This window comes from Centruroides vittatus, unplaced genomic scaffold (genome assembly GCF_030686945.1).
Source record: "Centruroides vittatus isolate TY-2023 unplaced genomic scaffold, ASM3068694v2 contig_345, whole genome shotgun sequence".
NCBI classification, from domain to species: Eukaryota; Metazoa; Arthropoda; class Arachnida; order Scorpiones; family Buthidae; genus Centruroides; species Centruroides vittatus.
The window spans coordinates 3,634,119-3,653,531 of record NW_027122170.1 but is presented as its reverse complement, the minus strand read 5'-3'; the positions used below and the strand labels follow the sequence as shown (position 1 = coordinate 3,653,531).

At 27.7% G+C, this 19,413-nt stretch overlaps 1 protein-coding gene across 2 annotated transcripts; it reads left to right on the top strand.

Moving 5' to 3' along the window:
- Nucleotides 1-370: 370 nt before the first annotated feature.
- Nucleotides 371-7,029, top strand: LOC136974247 (unhealthy ribosome biogenesis protein 2 homolog). Of its 2 annotated transcripts, XM_067269081.1 has the most exons (3): nucleotides 371-409; nucleotides 618-692; nucleotides 3,587-7,029. In XM_067269081.1, exon 3 carries the CDS (start codon nucleotides 3,663-3,665, stop codon nucleotides 6,945-6,947), a length of 3,285 nt encoding a protein of 1,094 aa, XP_067125182.1. In that variant the 5' UTR covers nucleotides 371-409; nucleotides 618-692; nucleotides 3,587-3,662; the 3' UTR covers nucleotides 6,948-7,029. The 2 variants fall into 2 exon arrangements, with proteins under 2 accessions (XP_067125182.1, XP_067125183.1); XM_067269082.1 differs by lacking the exons at nucleotides 371-409; nucleotides 618-692 and adding an exon at nucleotides 1,484-1,598.
- The last annotated feature ends 12,384 nt before the right edge of the window (nucleotides 7,030-19,413 follow it).

Sequence of the window (19,413 nt, the reverse complement as noted above, 5' to 3'; positions counted from 1 at the left end):
AATTGGTTCATCATAAGCCCAAATTAAAGCAACAGCTGATTGAGAACGGTAAAATCTTTGCCTGCAAAATCGAATTCGGGTCTAATTCTTGGACTTTTTCGTAGATGGTTTGGTCCGGGGATATCAAACTGTCCTCAAACTTGAAGACTTGGTTAAATTCAAGATGAGCATAGCAAAATGTCCTCACAGCGCTCACAGGATGGAGAGTAAAAAATGAAAAAAAAATGCTTGTGGAAAAATTGATTATTTATTTGTATTATAATTATATTTATTTATTTACACTTTATATAAAATATAAAAATGAATATATTTGTAAAATTTATTCCATGTATAATAGATAAAAAATTTTTTTAATGTATCTGGCAACACTTAATTGTATAATTTCCACGTGGTTTTTTCTTCGATGGAGGTAATATGAAAATATAAATGAAAATATTTTAATTATTATATTGAATAAAATTATATTTATTTATTGCTTAATATGCTTTCTTATTATAGAGTAATTATTATAGAGTATACACAAATTTCAAATTGTAATCTAAATTCTATACTGTATATGAATTTATGCGGTAATAAGTATGTTTAAAAAGAATTAAATTTAAGTTTTCCAATATTAGGAATGTCAAGAGTTCTCAAGGGTGAAATGGAAGAAAATTTCAGTGAAATATGTATATTTATTTACGGATTAAAAGGTAAATTTTGTAATGTAATAGTGTGTTTTAATTCTGTAGTGTATAAACAACACTTTAGTCCTGCCAGATATGGTTTCTTTTATAATGAATGAACAGAACAAGTTATTTGATTTAAAAAAATGTTAAATGAATCTTACATTATATTTCAGAAGGTTTGGAGATACATATTTACTGTCATTGCATGTGATGTATTATTATTACAGTAATATTATACTCTGTGATGTATAATATTGCTCTTATAGATCATTGCTCTAGAATGATATGTGTGTTTTCATTATTTGCCTATTAGAGATGTAATCTGTACATAACAACAATATATTACCTCTGATGAGTTCACAAATCACAAAGAGTAATTTCCAGACATTTCTTCACATCATCAAATGCATCAAAGAAATGTGTATAAATTATTCTTCAAGCTTCTTATAGATAGATACTTATATCTACTTTGTATTAATGAGTTTAAAAGTTGATTAAAGACCTTTTATATCCCTAATTTTTTTTATGCATTTTCTTTTTATATGATCAAAATTATTCATTTATTTTATTACAAAAGAAATTATCTCCATTAGTTATAATTTTATACTAATTAAAAGACTAAATATTCAAAAATGTTAATTAAAATTTAAAATAAACTTTTAATATGTTTTTAAAAATTAAAAAAAAAACCACACTTTTATTTGCCATATTTTTCAAGATTGGAGAGTGCTTATACATCACAATATATCACAGTTAAATTCTACATTTGATTACGATTATCAGGTTTAAAGGTGGGGAGGATGGGACCGCCCTCTAAAACATTATAAAAAATAATTGTCATCAGACTTAGGGTATGTCCTCCAAGTTTCAGCCTTCTATTTTAATTTGAAATGAATGAAACTTGAATTGCAAGATTTGAGGACATAAGAAGTAAGCTAGATAAAAGTGTCTAAAAAATATTTTTTCATTTAAATTACAATCTTTCTGGGATTTTTATTATGTTGCTATCAATTTAGAAAATTTAAGTTATCAATTAATTATTAAGAAGTTTATGGTTAAGAATAAGAGAAAGCATTTTTATTTTGTATACATTCTAGCTTATATACAAATACCATATTTATTCTAATGAACAATGCACTGTCTATACATTTTTTCAGCTTGCAGCTGTGCTTTTGATTATATTCTATTCTTTCAGAATTGGGTATGGTTATTATTTGATGATGACTATTAATGGAATAAATCTGTTAACTTGTTTCACTTTATTGCTATTTGAACAAATAAAAGCAACAAACTTATCATTTTCAGGTTAAAAAATAATTCAGAAGATAGAATGGTGTTTGATGAAACTAAATGTTGCATAACCACATGTCAGAGCCAACCGATAATATCACACTACGTTTGGTTATATCAAACTCTGTGCTATATTCGAACACTGTTTTGAACTCTGTTATATCTTCTGAATTATTTTTCAACCCGAAGATGACAACTTACTATTTGAACAACAATGCATCACACTTTATTTTAACATAAAATAAAAGTGACATTACTGAATAAAATATGCAGTTTACAATAAAAGCCTTATATTCCTCCAATAGACTGTGCACTTACTATTAGAGGGGACTGTTTATTAGAATAAATACAGTATATAACATTTTACATTAATAAGCTATTTTCTTGCAAATTTAAAAACACGAATATAAAATTTTTAAATGTACAGTTTATTTATTGCTTAAATCAAAGTACAAAATAATTTGTGTTGTATTTCTACAAGATTTATTATCTTTATCAAATTTATGTACAGGTAATATATTTTTAAAACTTAATTTAAATCATGTGATTTATGCTTTTCATTTTTAATAAGTTAGTCTCAAATAACACTTGATAATAAACATGTAGCCTAAAAGAGCTTGAGTTTTCTGAAAAGATTTTCTTTTCAAGAAAGCAGTTTTGAGTTGGATTTCCATTTGAGGAGCTTTCTTATTAAATGTATCTTGAAGTGAACCTAATTATAATATATTCTGTAATATTTATTGTAATTAAATATCATTATTGAAAATTTGTATAGTGATCTATTTTGGCATTCTTTTCCTATGCATATTAATTCACAAATAGAATATATACAGGATACATAGCAAAGTCTTTATACACTCATGTAACTGATGAACACAGACAGTTATGAATGTGATGCATAGTTAAAGTGATCATGTACTGAAAGACGAGACCACTTGCAGTGCATCATTTTTGAGATAGGAGCACTAACTTCTAAATTTTACTGCTGTAAAATTTAAAAGTTAGTCCTCCTATCTCAAAAATGATGCATGATACAGAAAAAGTAAATTACAAAGTAGTAGAGAATAGAGAGGTTGCGGCCGACGTTTTCAACGCGAAAATGTGTACATTGGACGTTCGGCGGTGCCTTCCTGTAAGCCTAGAAGTTTGACAATGGTGTTTGGAACATCGAGCACGATTCCACTGATGTTCCAAATGCCATTGTCAAACTTCTAGGCTTACAGGAAGGCGGCACCGAACTTCCGACGTACACGTTTTTGCGTTGAAAACGTCGGCCGCAACCTCTCTAATGACTGATTTAATAAGAAAAGACACCCTGCATACACGAATAGCTTTGAATAGAAAGTGAAATGCAAATGTGATGTCAAGCACATACAATAAAATGTGTATTTCTCATGTTCATTCATGTGTTCTTATTCATTTCTCATGTGTTTGTTTATAATATGTATTTCTCATTTTCCTGTCTTTGTGCTACATTCATTATTGAGAATCAAATGTACTGTATGTTACTCACTGAATCAGTGTATAAGGACTTTACCATGCTTCCTGTATGTTTAAAGTCTTAGAAATAATCTAATAGTAATAAACACCATATTTTGATTATTTTTTAATGAATTTTTAAATTACAGATTCAATAATTTCATCTGCTTCAAAAGCTCAAAGTTAATTTTTTAAAGTCAAATTCTTAAATGAAGTTTTAACAAGATGCAGTGCCAATCATTAGAAGAATTTAAGGTGGAATCCATCACTGACGAAGTCATGGTCGATGTATTGGCCAAATTCATAAAATTACGCAAGCTTCCAGAGTTATTTTCTACACTGTTTACTTCATTAGAAGATATTTTGTCAAAAAATGATTTTGTTTTTCCAGTTCAGTTTTTACAAAATCTGTCAAGCCAAGTTTTGTATCTTCCTGATGGACAAATTCTAGATATATGGAAAATTTGTGTAGATAATGGTTTGAAGTTGTTAGAAATTATACAAAAAGAGAAAAATGAAACTGCATTTAAAAGTTTAAATATAATAATTGAAATATTAAGGATATTTCTTTTGCATTTTAAAATAAATAGGGATCATTCTCAAGCTCAGAAAAATCAAAATTTCTTAGAAAATGTTATTGATTTTATTAAAAAATTTTCTAAAATTTGCATTTCAAAGAATTTAGAAAATGAGATAGGATACTCTATGCTTACTTTGTGCTATGCATGGGGAGAGATTCATTTATCAATGAAACAATATGTTAGATCTTATCATTTCAACTCTACGACTACTACATGTAGACATTTATTTGATTTAAATGCCATTCACTATTACTTTTCTTCAGATGAGTGGATTAAAATCCTTTCCAATTTTGAAGATGCCAAAGATATAAAAGTACAATATTTCATGTTTTTATTACTTTTGCAAAAGTCTCGATTTTTAGTAAGTAATTTGAAAGTTGAATCAGATGAAGAAATGGCAGCGATTAAAGAACTATTAAAATATATATTTAAGATGTTAAAATCGTGTGATAGCTCCGTAGGTGCAGTTTGGAATGGGGAACCAGCTCACATTACCTCTGAAACATATTCTACAGCATTGTGGTATACCTTTTTAAAATACTTACCGTGCTTTATCCGATTTTTTAAACCGAGGCAATTCTTGTTTCTATCGTCGAATTTTATACGTGTTTTGAAGGATTCTGAACAAAGAAACATTTCCGATGCAAACATTACTTTAGAAGGAGTTATAAATGAATTTTTAAGGAGCTTGTATTTTGCAGAAACACCAAATTTTCATTCTGCTTTTTTATCAGAAATTTGGAAGTTAGCTTTGCATAGTTTTGATACCAGGAAGCGTAAATTAAATGAGGATGTAACCGATAGTAGACGAGATGTTCTTTCTTTCTTAAGTTCTTCACCACGAGTATTAATGAAATTTAAAAATACCACTCCAAAATGTAGATTAAATGAACCTTTAAACAAATTGTGGATTGGTATTAAGGATACTTCTGAAATTTTTGTCGGCATCATTAATTCGAGTGAAGACGAGACAATACAATTAAGAAATTTATTTGAATTCGTAAAGATGTTAAACTATTTACCATTGGAATACTTGCATCCAGGAAATCAAATGAATTGCATTTTAGGAGTGTTAACTATCTTGACATGCATAAACGAAACCCAGAATGAAGATAATTTGTTGTCTTGCAATGTTATAATCGAAGTTTGTAGAATAATTTTGTCCATTATGGATGGTAAGCGCAGTGTCTGGTTGTTGTCTTTTGTTGATATAGTTTTATTGTTCAAAATGTCTATTAAACTGACAAATTATGTTTACAAAATGGAACAGGATAAAAACTTTACTGCTCGAAATGAAACATTAAAACTCTTGGAGCAATTAATGAATTCTTTTATCTTACTGGCAATGAAAAACATTGAGACTCTCTCTAAAATTATAATTTTCATTCAGGAGAAGAAAGATTTAGGAAAAAGCAATTGTGACAAAGGATTCCTTACTTTTGCAGTAACATTACTTTCAAAGATTAATAATTCAAAACATAGAGAGCACGTGAAAGAATCATTTGACAAAACATGCCAAGAAATAGCAAATCTACTGATAAAGCGACTGAAAAAATATTTGAATAATTTTGATATAAAAACAGAACCTTTAATTGTTAATTGTTTTGTTGAAATAATCAATTTTGAATGCTCTGACAAAGATAAAGAAATAGAAAATCTCAATTTAAAACATATACTAGAATATGTATTTGCTGGTTTTATACAAGAAGATGCGTTGCATTATTATAGTTCGGAATTGTTTATAGCTATCTGTAAGTACAAAGAAATTCTCAAAAACAACATTCCAGCAAACTTTATAGAAACATTGTGGTTTCTTTTACTTAATAAGATATTTAATAATAGCAAATTTTTAATTAAACATATTGATAAAGATAGAAAAGTACAAACAATAAATTTTGAAGAAGAAATGGAGAAGAGTCATTTTGGTTTAGTTGTAAATGCAATAGATAAAATTCAGAATGCAAATTCTACTAATTGTAAAAGCTTTCCTGGTTTTGACGAGAGAGAAATTTCAAATAGAGAATTATCTTTGTCAAAAGAATTAAATATCTTGCCGAAACTCTTTGACTGCTGCTCAGAAGAGGAACACACAAACATAGTTCAACATTTAGCTTCTATGGTCGATACCGTAAGCATTGAAAATTTTGAATCTTCCGTCTTTATATTTTTAAAAATATGGGAAATTCTTATAAATTCCTCGAAGGAATTATCTCGTTCGAGATGTTTGCAATCACCCGTTTGTAATTTAATTGTTAAATTACATAATCTAATGTACCAAATGAAATACATTTCAGAAGATTCTATTTTTGTAGTCATATCATTGCCAATTTTAAACTTATTTTCTTTAATTTTGCATAAAGGAAAAGGTTTTCTTACTCATCAGTGCATTCTCTTATGTTTGGAATGTTGTATGGTAGTTCCTCTAGAGCAGTTAACCGAAAAATCTCAACTTTACATAAATGCATTTGATAGCATTTATAATATTCTAAATGAAATTATGATACAACAACAAAATTCAGCTCTATGTAGTGCACCTGTATTTATTTCCTACATCTGTCATATTGTTGCGTGCCAAGTTCGAGCAAGCAATCAAGAATTAGTCGCTAAATATGACAATTCTTTACAAGAAAATTGTGAATTCTGCGCACAAAAATTATGTAAACTACTAATATTAATTTCCGAACACAAGATGGAATTTTCAAAATTAGTGTCTAGCGTTATTGCAACATACGTTAACGAAGTAGCTAAAGTAACCCTTTTCCCGTCAGTTAAAACTCATTTAATTCGTGGCATAAACAAGTTGATAGAAATGTGTGATGTGAATTTCTTAAATACATTACAAAAAACTCTTAAACATGGGAATAAAGAAGTATTTAAAGCAATTTTAGAAGACTATAAATTGCATTTTAAGTATCGTGGCCATGTTTAAAATTTCATTTCTACGGCGTAACAATTAAAAAGAAATATGTAAAATATTTTTAAAATGTTAATAAATATAAAATCATTGTTAAGTTTGTGAATTTTTTTATATATATATATTATATTTTATATTATAGAACAAATAAATTGCAGTTAATTTAATAGATTATCCCTTATTTAGAGTGATCTCTATGCACGAGGTTGTCCCGGATTGCTCCTTTGGAGAATATCTTGATTGCAAAGTCAGTAGATGATGAGTTTGATGTAAATTTGATACAGTGGCATCCTTGAAGTCCACACTTACTGTGTTACAATTTGCACTGGGGGTAATGCAAAAAGTGTTTCCCAACTCCATAATAGTTTGAGATTTAAAAACAGCCATCGGGGGCTGCTTTAAGAATTTATAACTGTTAATATGAAAGAAGAACATTATAAAAAATGAGAATTTGTGTGGAGAGAGCCTAGATAATTTCTAATTAGCATGCATTTGGGTCCATTTCATACATAAAATTAACTTTTACACTATAGCAAGTGTCTTAGATTATGTTGTTAATGCTTGTATGCAGTAAATTTTTAATGCAAATTAATTCTACTCCTTGATTCTTAATTTGAGTAAAAAAACTTAAGTATATATATTTAATTTTAAGTTTTCGAGATTTATTAATACATATAATTAAAAGAAACTTTGAAATTTATTAATAATTTATTCATATTGTAAAACAGTTTGTGCAATTTTACACAGTTTTATACAAGTTAATAATATTTAAATAGAATTATTTCCATAAAAATGTGTTAATATTATTTAATTTTAAAAGCTTAAAAGCTCATTTTCATGTTTAAAATCATTTTAAATAATTCTGTAATAAATTTCAGGTAAAACATTTGACATATCCAGTGAACAATGTTAAATTCAAACAAAAGAAAAAAACTAAGAATTTAAAAAATTTTTAATAGTTTCCAAATGAAATTTCAATAATTATAAACAATAAATTATAATTAATTTTATATTTATTAAATTTTTGTTTTTATGCCAGCTTCCAGAGGGCACTACTATCTATGGAACTATAACATTGTTAAAAAACACTTCATTATACAGTAGAGCGTCGATAAGTGGAACGATTTTCAGTCGGACTGTGTCGTGCTGAATCGAATGTTTTTGATACTAAATTTACTTCTAAAGTATAATTTTCATGTTTTTTATATTCTTTAATATATTTATTTTGTTTGTACAAAATGCAGAAATAATTTTTAACGATACGATAGCCTCGATGATTATTATAAAAATTTTCGTTAGGCTTAAAATCGACGAAAATTCAACACGAAGCGACACGCAACGGAGAAAAATTCAACAGGAAGCGATACGCAACGGAGAAAAATTTGAACATCGGACAGGTTAATGTATTTTTTCGTACAAAGTCGGAAACTGGAACAAATCATTAACTGGAAGGACCCCAGTCCCCAATTGGTTCCACTTATCGCCGCTCTACTGTACTGTATTTTTTACATACAAATTCAAATTTCTGATTTTATTGTGAGTTTCACTCAAAAATATTTTAAAAATATCTCAAAAAATAAGTAAACTTTTTAAGAATCTTATACATTTACATTAAAAATAGTTGACAAACAGTATAAAGTTACATTCATCTCTGAAACTTAGTTAAACATGGAATTTTAATTTATGTATTTAGACATTTTTTATATAATTTTCTTCATTTTTTTTATTCAAAATATGTGAAGAAACATTCCAGAAATGATCTCACTAGCTATAAATATAGAAGTGGCATTGTAGGATATTCAAAAGGTATATATTTATCATACTTTTCAATAGTAGTTATGACATTTCCTATGATAACATAAGTTGTATATTTATTTTTATTATTATACTTCCAGCAACCGAAATACTTCTTATTCATATAAAAATTTCAGTAAATCCCCTCAAAAATTTAAAAATTTGAAGTATAAAAGGTGGAAATGGATACAGAAGAATTTTAAAGTATGCAAAACTATTATTTTTTTATATATTTTCATGACTAAGTAAAAATTTTATAGTAGAAAATGGGATAATTCTCTACATAAATTTAAACAGGAGTTATCAATTATTGATTAAATTCAGATAACTGTCAGGAGAAACAAGTACCCATGTTATACTTACTCTTGTCAGGTGTACAGTCAAATGGATAATGTTGATTGAAGTAATAATGCCCTTTAAACTAGTTAGAAGTGCTTGCTGTGTAGTAATTTACCGATGATCTTAATGGCTACATAAATCATCTACGGAACTTTGCTATTTTGAGAAGTTCAAAATTCGAATTTTGAGAGAGAAGTTAAAAACTGTGACACTATTTTTAAGCATTTTTTATTATTGAAATTGCCTTAAATCGAAGATAAATTTATCTAATCTTTCATTTATATAGTAATATAAGTATTTACTATAATATTTTTACGATGTCACTTTTTTTTTTTTTTATAAATAACGTTACGTCGCGGCGCGTACTTGTGCGACGCGACGCGAAGAAACGCGTGTAATTTAATAGAGTAATATAAATACAATAAAGATGGAAATACAGAAGAATTAGATTTTTTATTGTTTATACAGAATATCAAATATTATAATCTGTAAATAATATATTAATAATTAAATTTTTCAGGTGTTCGCGCGACGGCGCACGTCGTCTCGTCGCGTCGCAAAACCATTAAAATGGATGAGCGATTATAATGAATACGTTTTCCTAATATATTTACATTTAGAGATGAATTGCAATCGATTATAATTTTGTAAACCGAATACACTTGTTTTAAAAAAAAACTATAACAGCGTGACGGACAGACAAAACTATTAATTTGTGCATAAATTCTTTAGTTAATTTTATGAGATTAATTATACATTAATGAATTTAATACATATTTTTCAGCAATTAATGTTAATAAACCGTTAAAAAATATTCATTGATAAAAATTTTTAGATCATTCTATACAAATATTAATTTTCAACAAGTTAATAATGATCACAAATTCATTTCTAGACGTTAGATAACATAAAAGTTAATTTGTAAATAATTAATTTATAAGTATTAAAAATTAATTAAGAGTGTATTAATTAATTGAGATTTAATAAAAATATTAAACTGATTACAATGTTAATGAATTAACAATGGCACCTTAGGTTTATACAGATAATATAAAATTTCTTTAGGGTTTATTTAAAAACTTTATGCATTAATAAACGTTGAAGGTGGTTATAAATATGAAATTAAAATTAAATGTAAATTTATGAAAGGTTTGCTACAGTACAGTGTTGTGTTATATATAATTTACCTTTGAAAAAGGAATTTAAGTTCACAGAAATCGAATTATTTTTAGCTTACGATATTAAAATTATTCTTAAAAATTAGTCTGTGAAGTTTCAGTTCTTGTATTTCACCTTCAACCCATATCATAAGAATCTTGTGTATAAGTAGGACTTCATTTAGATTTGTAGCCATGAGCTGTGACGTTATAAAAAGGTTCTTCCCTTTACCAAATAATAATTAAATTTAAAAGCGTGAGGTTCTAAGCTGTAATATTTATCTTCAGGCCTTAAAATGTAGTTAATGCTTAAATCCAATCTTGTGCGTAGGAATATTATTGCTAGTAACAATGTGTGCTCTTGCAAAAAAAAAAAAAGGCCGAAACAAAGAATCTTCACGTCAGAAAAAAGTAAACCTTTATAATTTTGGTTTTATCTTTGGTTAACTCCTCTAAATCCTACATCAAGTCTTTAAAAATAATCTCTCCAAAATGAACAGGGACAATAAATAAAAGTTATCTGCTTTTTCTTGTTAAAGACTCTTCATTCGGAAAAAAGAATGGTTTGGTTTGATTTTTATAACCCCAACACAAAAATTATGTGGTTAACCGCAATTATATCCATTGTATTTAGGTCTGACCCTCAATGGGGTTATTCAGCTTGCGATTTAGATTGCATATTAGAATATTAATACATACGTGAATGAATATATATTTATTATATTTGTAATTAAAATTAATTACGTGTAATAAATTATAACCAATTGTAATAGTTATAGCACATAATAGAGTGTAACTTGAAAATGTTTCTTAGTTTTTATTGTTTTTTTATGGGAACTTATTCGATTTTATTGCATTTTCAACTAACATTTGTGGGTTAATGTTACCTATGGTAGCAAACATGGCAGCTTGTCTCTGAAACAGTGGGGATGCACGTTCTAACCTAACCTAACCCATTCTAATAAATTATTACTTTCATAAACCATAATTATTGCCAACCAAATTATTAGAATAGGGGTAATTTATTAGAATAGGTTAGGTTAGGTTAGGTTAGGTTAGAATGTGCATCCCCACTGTTTCAGAGACAAGCTGCCATGTTTGCTACCATAGGTAACATTAACCCATTTGTGTATTAGTAGATAATCTTCGAAGATAATTTTTTCCTAAAGCTTCAATACGATTGTTGAACAATGTCAAATACTATCAATCACTTTAATTGTCAACCATTTTGTTGATAAACTTCTTTAGTCCTGAATTGATAGACTTTTTGTATAGCTATTTGTTATAGGTTTCAGATACGAAAGAACACCGTTTAGAGATAGCTGCAACCAATTAGAAATCGTTGTACTGAAATGATGATCATTATCTCTATTCAAATCAGGAATTTTATAGATTCATGCCTAAAAAAATTTTATTATACGTAACCCAGGCGTATGTAAATTAAAGAAATAAAATATGCGACTTGTAATCCTGAATAAGAGATGAGGATAACGTAACAGTTACGAATTTTTAGAAATATGTCGTAAAATACACAAAATAACTAAAAAATAATAATTTATAATATCACGTTTTAAGATTTACTGTAAATTAATCGAATCGAAAGGCAAAATTTAATTAAAATATTATTATAAACATGTAGTTCTCTGCGTAATATGCAAGATGTTAATTATAAAAAAAAAAATCGAACACTCATTGGCTTAGAAATTGATTATCTTAACAACGATTGGTTTATTTAAATTTTTAAACAATCCCGACGAGATTTTTAAAAATTTATATGCAATAAGTAAACAATAAAATAAAAATTATATTTTATTCTTCTTAATAAATGATAAATACAAATATAATTCGTTATAAAGAAATATTTAAACAAAATAAATCTATAAAAATAATTTCGTATTTTTAAAAACTTTGTTTTCTTTAAATAATATTCCACATCGATATACCCTTTCACTTCTGACAGAATAAATCCTGGGTGATGGAATATAGTAAATAATATAAGAAAATCACATTGTGATATCAGAAGTGTGTTCTTATATGCTCCGCTCTTCTGTAGTGTTACGCAGTACGTAAGCATCTTTTACAATTTCGTATATTCATTAAAAACTAACAGATACACGAACAGAATTTTTCGTTTGTACAGAACACGAAGAATAGAAAATAAAACTAAAATAAAAAAAAGTGGATAACCTCGAATCACTAAAGTCGCTAAATGTCAAGATATCCAACTCGATCGGGTCATGATTGATAAATGGCATCAGACTATCTTTTTGACTTGTCACCTTTCTCTGTTATTCGCGACGTCATGCCATTTCTGAGAAATGCATTTACTTTTTTCTTTTTTATATTTTATTTTTTTTTGTCGCTGGGACTGTGTGCTTTTCTTTCGCCATACAAAATATTCAACAGGTGCTATTTATCGAATTTTCCCGACTGAAATATTTAACTTGAATATAATACAAGTGCATCTAAAATAAGATAGATAATAAGAAATCGAATGTACATTATTGTGACGTCACAATGCCAGGCTGCAATTTTTAATCAGCTTTTAATTTAAAAAAAAAATTACGTGACTGCCAGTCAAGACCGGAAGTTCTTATTATATATTAATAGTTTGATCGGGGCCTCCTGTCTCTATGCTTTCCATACCCGGTCTCGATTTTTATCTGTTTAATTCCATTCTCGAGATTAAGGAAGGACGGACGACAGTGGGAATGTTTAGCACTGCAATCTGAAAATTGCAGCCCAAAAATATTTATATTAAATCTTCATTAAGCCGGGTACACTCGTACCGATATGCCTGAACAGCTGCGCCAGTTCCATATATACCGGTACGTGTGTATCCGACATTAAAGTATAAAACCATTAAAGAATATCAATGTGCAAATTGGCGGTTCAAATTTCGGAACGTCGGCTTTGATGTCACACATGAAATTTGCATAAATGAATGACGTTTCGATGACGTTTATAGACGCATTGCGTAGTACAGTAGTAAAACGGCTTTCATACAGCTGGATAAGCGAGCCAATGACGTAGCTCGTTTCAAATGAAACAGTATATGTCATTGGCTCGCTTATCTAGTTGTATTTAGCAGGCAATCAGCCTCCTATCTCAGTTTTTCTTTATTTTAAAAGCTTCATTAAAGTATTTATATTAAGCAAATTAATACAAAATACTGATATTCAAATTAGGGGTTTGAAATTAGTGACGTCAGTCGCGTGAAGCTTGCATAAAAAATGCCGTTTCTCTCTTAATATAAGCCTATATATTATGTAACTTAATAGGAAATATGCAAATTAGAAAATACTTAGGAAATATATGAATAAATATTTATTTTGCATAATATTTAATATAGTTTAAACGCGTTTTACGAAATTAAATTTGAATAATTTAAAGGGTGGTAGAGGTAGTTGCAAATGTTATTAAAATATATAAAAAAATTTAAAAATTTATTTTAATTCTCTAAACGTGAAATTATCCGAAGAATAAATCATTTTTAATAATATTTTTTTTATTTATTTTACTTGAGAATATTTGATTTATAATGCATTTTCAATGTATAATACATATATTATGAATGGATATACTGCATGTATATAGTTTGTACTCTTTAAGGTATAAATCAAATTTTCTGCATGATATGAATGTAAATCTTTCAAAATATATATAATAAATAGACTTATTTTATAATATATTTTTATATAAATATATTTATTATATAATATATTAGTCTATACATTAAAAAGTTTCACATTTTTAATGAAATTTCTTATAAAATATCTATTTTATTTTAATATTAAAATAAAATAAATATTTTATAAGAAATTTCGTTAATTTTACAATATTTATTTGCTTATAATCTTATTAATGTTCGAGTTAAAATAATTGCGTCGCGAAGCGAAGTAACGCGACGTCGCGTCGCAGTACTTGCGGTTCAAAGGTATATTGTTTTGCTTAAAAAATAGCTATCATAGATAAAATGACGTGTTTAATATACTGAAATTAAACATTTTTAATTGATATTTTATTAAATTTACAATTTTTTTTTGAATTTTTCTCGCTATCGAGTAGTCGCGCGCGTCAATATATTATAAGATTTAAAGTAATTTATTAAGAATTATTTAATGAAAATATAAAAAATTAAATATTTTTTACACTATAATTTCGTTATGTTTTTTATATTTCATTATTTTAAAATAGTTTAATATGATATTTCATCGTTTCGTTCGCGCCGCGCATCGCTTTGCTGTTTTTAAATTATCGCACAAGTTTTCAAGATGGCGGCGAGGTTAAAAAAGTTGTTTCTGTTTGCTAATGTAATGTTTAAGTAGCAAAGTAATATAAACATTTCTATACCGGAAAATATAGAATATTTTTAAATTGTAGACAATTACCGAAAGTAAAATGATGAAAATTCCTTAAAAATTTAAATTACTTTAAATAAAAAGGTGTTTTTTTGTGTTTTACATTAATGAAAGTTGGCAACAGATGGCGACACACATATTAAATTTATTATAAATGAATTTTTTTAAAAGAATTTTTATAACAAAATTCATTATCCTGATTAATTTTATTATTTAAATTTTAGGAAGGTATTATACATCCAAAAAAGCTCCGACTTAATTTTCACCCTCATGGTTAAACGCCTGGAGCGCCCCCTAATTAATTAATAAACCATTTACTACAAAAATATTTTAAAATTTATTTTTTTTTAAAATTTAATAATGTATAAAATATTTTAATTATAATTAATTATAATTTAATACATAAAAATTAATTAATTCTTAGCGTAATTAACGTTAAAAATTTGCTTTAAAAATGCGATTTTGAGGTTCAAAAAAACACCAAAAAATATATTTTTAAGCGGATTTTTTGGAGGAAAATCTCTAAAAAAATGTAATTTATTGTTGCAGATGGATTATCTAATTTGTATTCAAGTGTTTAATTGATTTAATACTGGGACTTGTAGCTGTTTAAAGGATGCATCACACGTTGTTAAAGAATCGTCTGAAATTACATACGTTTCCAACGCGACAAACGTGATGCTTTATCGTGTTTTTCGACTCGAAAACTTTTGTAATTTCTACAGAAATTACTTTATTTCTTAAATTAACTCTCTTCATTCTAGACTATTTTATCATTTTAATTATTCGAGTTTAAACATTCAGTTTTCTGAACCAAAACGTCGCGCCGCGATCCATTCGATGCTTCTCTCACCTCTCCTCGTTTTTATCTTAAATTTATCTGTATTTTCTATTTTAAAACATTATAAATGATTTCTAATAATTATAATAATGAATATATCTTAAGTATACTTTAATATTTTAAATATTTTTGAAGAGTTTTAGCTTTTGCGCCGTCGCGCGCGACGATGTGTCGTTAAATTAAAGAAAGTATATTTCAAAAAGTAATCTAAATTTTTATATGTAAACATATTCAGTGTTCGAAAATTAAAATTTGATTTAATATTTTAACGAAAATGACTGGAAATATTTTGGTTTTATTTATTCTGGAAGCGACGCGAAAGGACGCGACAAGTGCGCGTCGCGATCGTTTACACGCTTATTTTAATAAAAACACAGTATATATACTTTTTTCTATTATAGGAAAGATTAAGGCGCTCAAAGAACGCCAGAATAATCAAAAGAAAACATTTATAACTGTATTTTTTTTAACGTTAAACAGTTATATAGCGTGAAAGACAGACAGCAAAAAGCGACGTTGAGAATTATGTGGAAAACGATGAGTTTTAAAACACTTTTAATAGCTTTCTTCTTAAATAGAAGCTATCAAAAGACACACAAAAAAGAGGGATTGATATTGTTGATATAGAAGAAAAATGGAGGCATTTAAGTAAGAATTTTCTTTTTTAGAAGAGTCAAATTAGTAGAAAGTGTTGAGAAGTTAGAAAAAAAATATATTTAAAAATAAATAAATCAAATATAAAAAAGGTACATCGTGTCAAAACGTCTCCAGGAGTGATTTATTGCAATTTGGAGCAGGTGACACAATGTACTCCATACACTATACAGTATTAAAGGATTAAAATGAGATAAACACGTCAGAATTTGGATTAAAGCTTTGATATCTTGATCCAAACAATTCGAATTTTATTAATTTTGATTTTGGTATATATTTTATTGAGAAAAACACGAATAAAAAATGGCGGTGCGTTGCGCGTCGCCGCACCTGCTGCGCGCAAACTTCTACTTTCTCATTCTAATCGGTTTTTCTCTTATATTTCTTTTCTGATATTTACAGTGTTTAAGTATCCCTCTTTTGTATTAATTTAAATAATTTATGCTTTAATTACTCGCTTCTATCGGAAGTTAGAAAGTATTTTACCTCTTCGCGCGCGACGTAATGCGAAGCGACAAACGCATGTCATTGCATAAAATGTAAAACATGGGGTGTAGTAATGGAAAAAATTAATTTAATGTAAATTTATCATAATTTTAAATAAATTTTTAGTTTAATATTTGGAAAAAATCCTAAATTATCTCAAAAATATTGGTTTTTTTTTATAGATTTAATGTTATAAATTGGCCAGAGATGGCGACACTCGATTATTGGTTAATAATCGATTAGGAAAAATTCAATAAGGATCAAAGCTTTAACTAATAATTATATTTTAAATGTATTTTTTTATATATAAATTTTAATTTGAGCATATGTTCACGTGGCTTCGCGAAGTCGCGTTAAAGACGCGAGGCACGGGTATACTTTTAATGGGATAATAAAATATAATTATCGCTTCAACTCTTATAATTAGTCCAATCGAAATATTAAAAATTTCGTCTTTAAAAATGAGTAAAATTTCTTTAACAAAAATAGATTTATAAAGCATTAAATTTAATTTAAATTCGTAAGAGGCGCGACGCGACGCGACGCTTTTAAAGTAGTAATAATTTTCTTTTAAAGCGGGTCATAATTTCGAACCAATGAGGTAAGACGTTATTTAAAGTTAGAGTATTGGAAATTAGTTCGATAAAACTGTTTAAATTCGATAATAATATCGGGCGTTGTTGGAAGAAAAATCGACATCTTGGATGAGATATTTAAGAAGCTCATTTGCAATCATTCAGTAGGACATGATGAGAGAATCCTGGGGTGGAAAAGTGGGATCAAAAGGAAGCAAAAGTATTACAGCTGCCAGTGTTCCTTAATCTGTCGTTGCTACTCATTTCATGGTGTCTTGCACAAGTTCAGAGTCTTGACTACTCTAGATGGCTACAAAGACCGAGCGGATTACTTAGTTGTCTAAACATCGGGTTAGTAAACAGAATGATAGATTTTTACTACGCTCCATAATGATCGTAAAATTATATATATGCACACTATTTTCTGTCTATAAAACTAATAATGATATGAAGTCCCGAATACGACTGCCAAATAAAAATAAATAAAAATATTGTGAGGGGATCATGTCCACGTTTTCAAGATTGTTTTTAGCTTCACATCTCTTTAATTATAATAAAGTGGTCCCATGCCAAATTATCTTATTTATTTCTAATTATTAATTGTTTTATTCAAGCCGTGTTTTTTAAGTATTAAGCTATTAAATAATATCCAAAATAGTTAAGATAGTTTTAACCACCAGGGGGCTAAGGGCGATTTAAATATGAATTTTAAAAATTATTATTAATCGGTTATTATTATTAATTATTATATAAGACGTGAACGAAATTAAATCGATGTAAAAATTATTAAAAAATAATCGTAACGTTTATTTTTTAAATTATTTGTTTTAAGATTATAAATAAATCGATTACAATCTCGATGATAATTTTGTTGAATCTGCCCTCTGGTGGTCATTTTAAGGTTCTGCCAATAAATATTATATAATGAAATTTATAAAATTTTGAATAATAATAATTATTATTATTCAAAATTTTAGCTTATAATTAAGTTTTAAAAAATATAAATATTTTAATAAAACTCATTTGTATAAAGTGATATAGGTGGCGAAGTAGAAACTAGTAAAGCTTTCTATTAAACGGTCCGGGTACAACCCCACAGGGAATCTTTCGTATCTCTGTTTATAATGACGTTTTTAATAATTTCTACCATGAAAAAGCGCAAGAAATAATTTACGAAAACCTCTGAATGAGCTCTTAAATTATAAAATGTTCTCTATAATTCAAGAATTTCTCAAATATTTAAAAAATTATTATAGATATTTAAAAATAACAAACTCTACTTTAAATTAATTGCGTACACTAAAGCGGCCTCAATTATTTTTTGAAATTTATCTCGAAAAACAACTTTAGTCGAGAATCGTTGTTAATTTTACTACATTTTAGTGGCGTTTAATAATCTAATTTTCAAAATTAGTCACTCAGGATGCTACATTCATAAAAAAAGGATAAGTAAATTATAAAATATATTTTTTTGTTCTTAATAGAAAAAGTAGAAGCAGAGTTGGAGTATCTCTTTATCTAATAGCTAAATTAAAAACTGATTTAGGTTCCGTATAAGCGGTTATACATTGCGACAAAGAGAGTTTTTTTTCTATTTTTTCTTTTTTTTTTTAAGTGTGAGAGGCTATTAATTTCCTCCCTCTTTAATATCAGACGGTGGCCAGAAGGCTAAAAGAGTCTCCTATCGCAACCGAAGAGTAGACCCACGACTCTCATAAAATTTTGCTGTTGAACTGGATTAAGTCTTCGACCGAATCACTGGTCCTGAATGACTGTTCTTTTCGCCAGCAGTAAAAATTGTCCCCCCGAACTTGGCAAACCTTTTGGACCCTGCTTGCTTGATTTATGTGAAAAAGTGAAAATACGGAATTTAGTAAAGTCTCTAACTTTATCGCCTCATACTCGGAGAAACGGTTGTAAAATGCGAACTATGTCAAAGCTTTGCTCTATCTCCGGCTCTGGAATGGCTTTAAAAATTATTCAATAATTTTTTTTTGGTTGCTTTTAATGCAATATTCTCGAAAAGTTATTTAAATTATGAAATATGTTTTCACTTAGAAAAATATTCTAATTATTTAACGTTTGAGTGTTTAGCTTGAACTTCGACATATCAATCAACAATTGCCACGATTCTCAGCTTTACAAACATTTGTAAAAGCAGGAAAGCTGTTGATCACTTCTGGACTCAGCTGGCAGGGACAACTCGAGTGTCGTTTCGTCAAACTAACCGAAAGCAACGATTCAGACAAACTACAAATAGAAGAAATAAGAAGG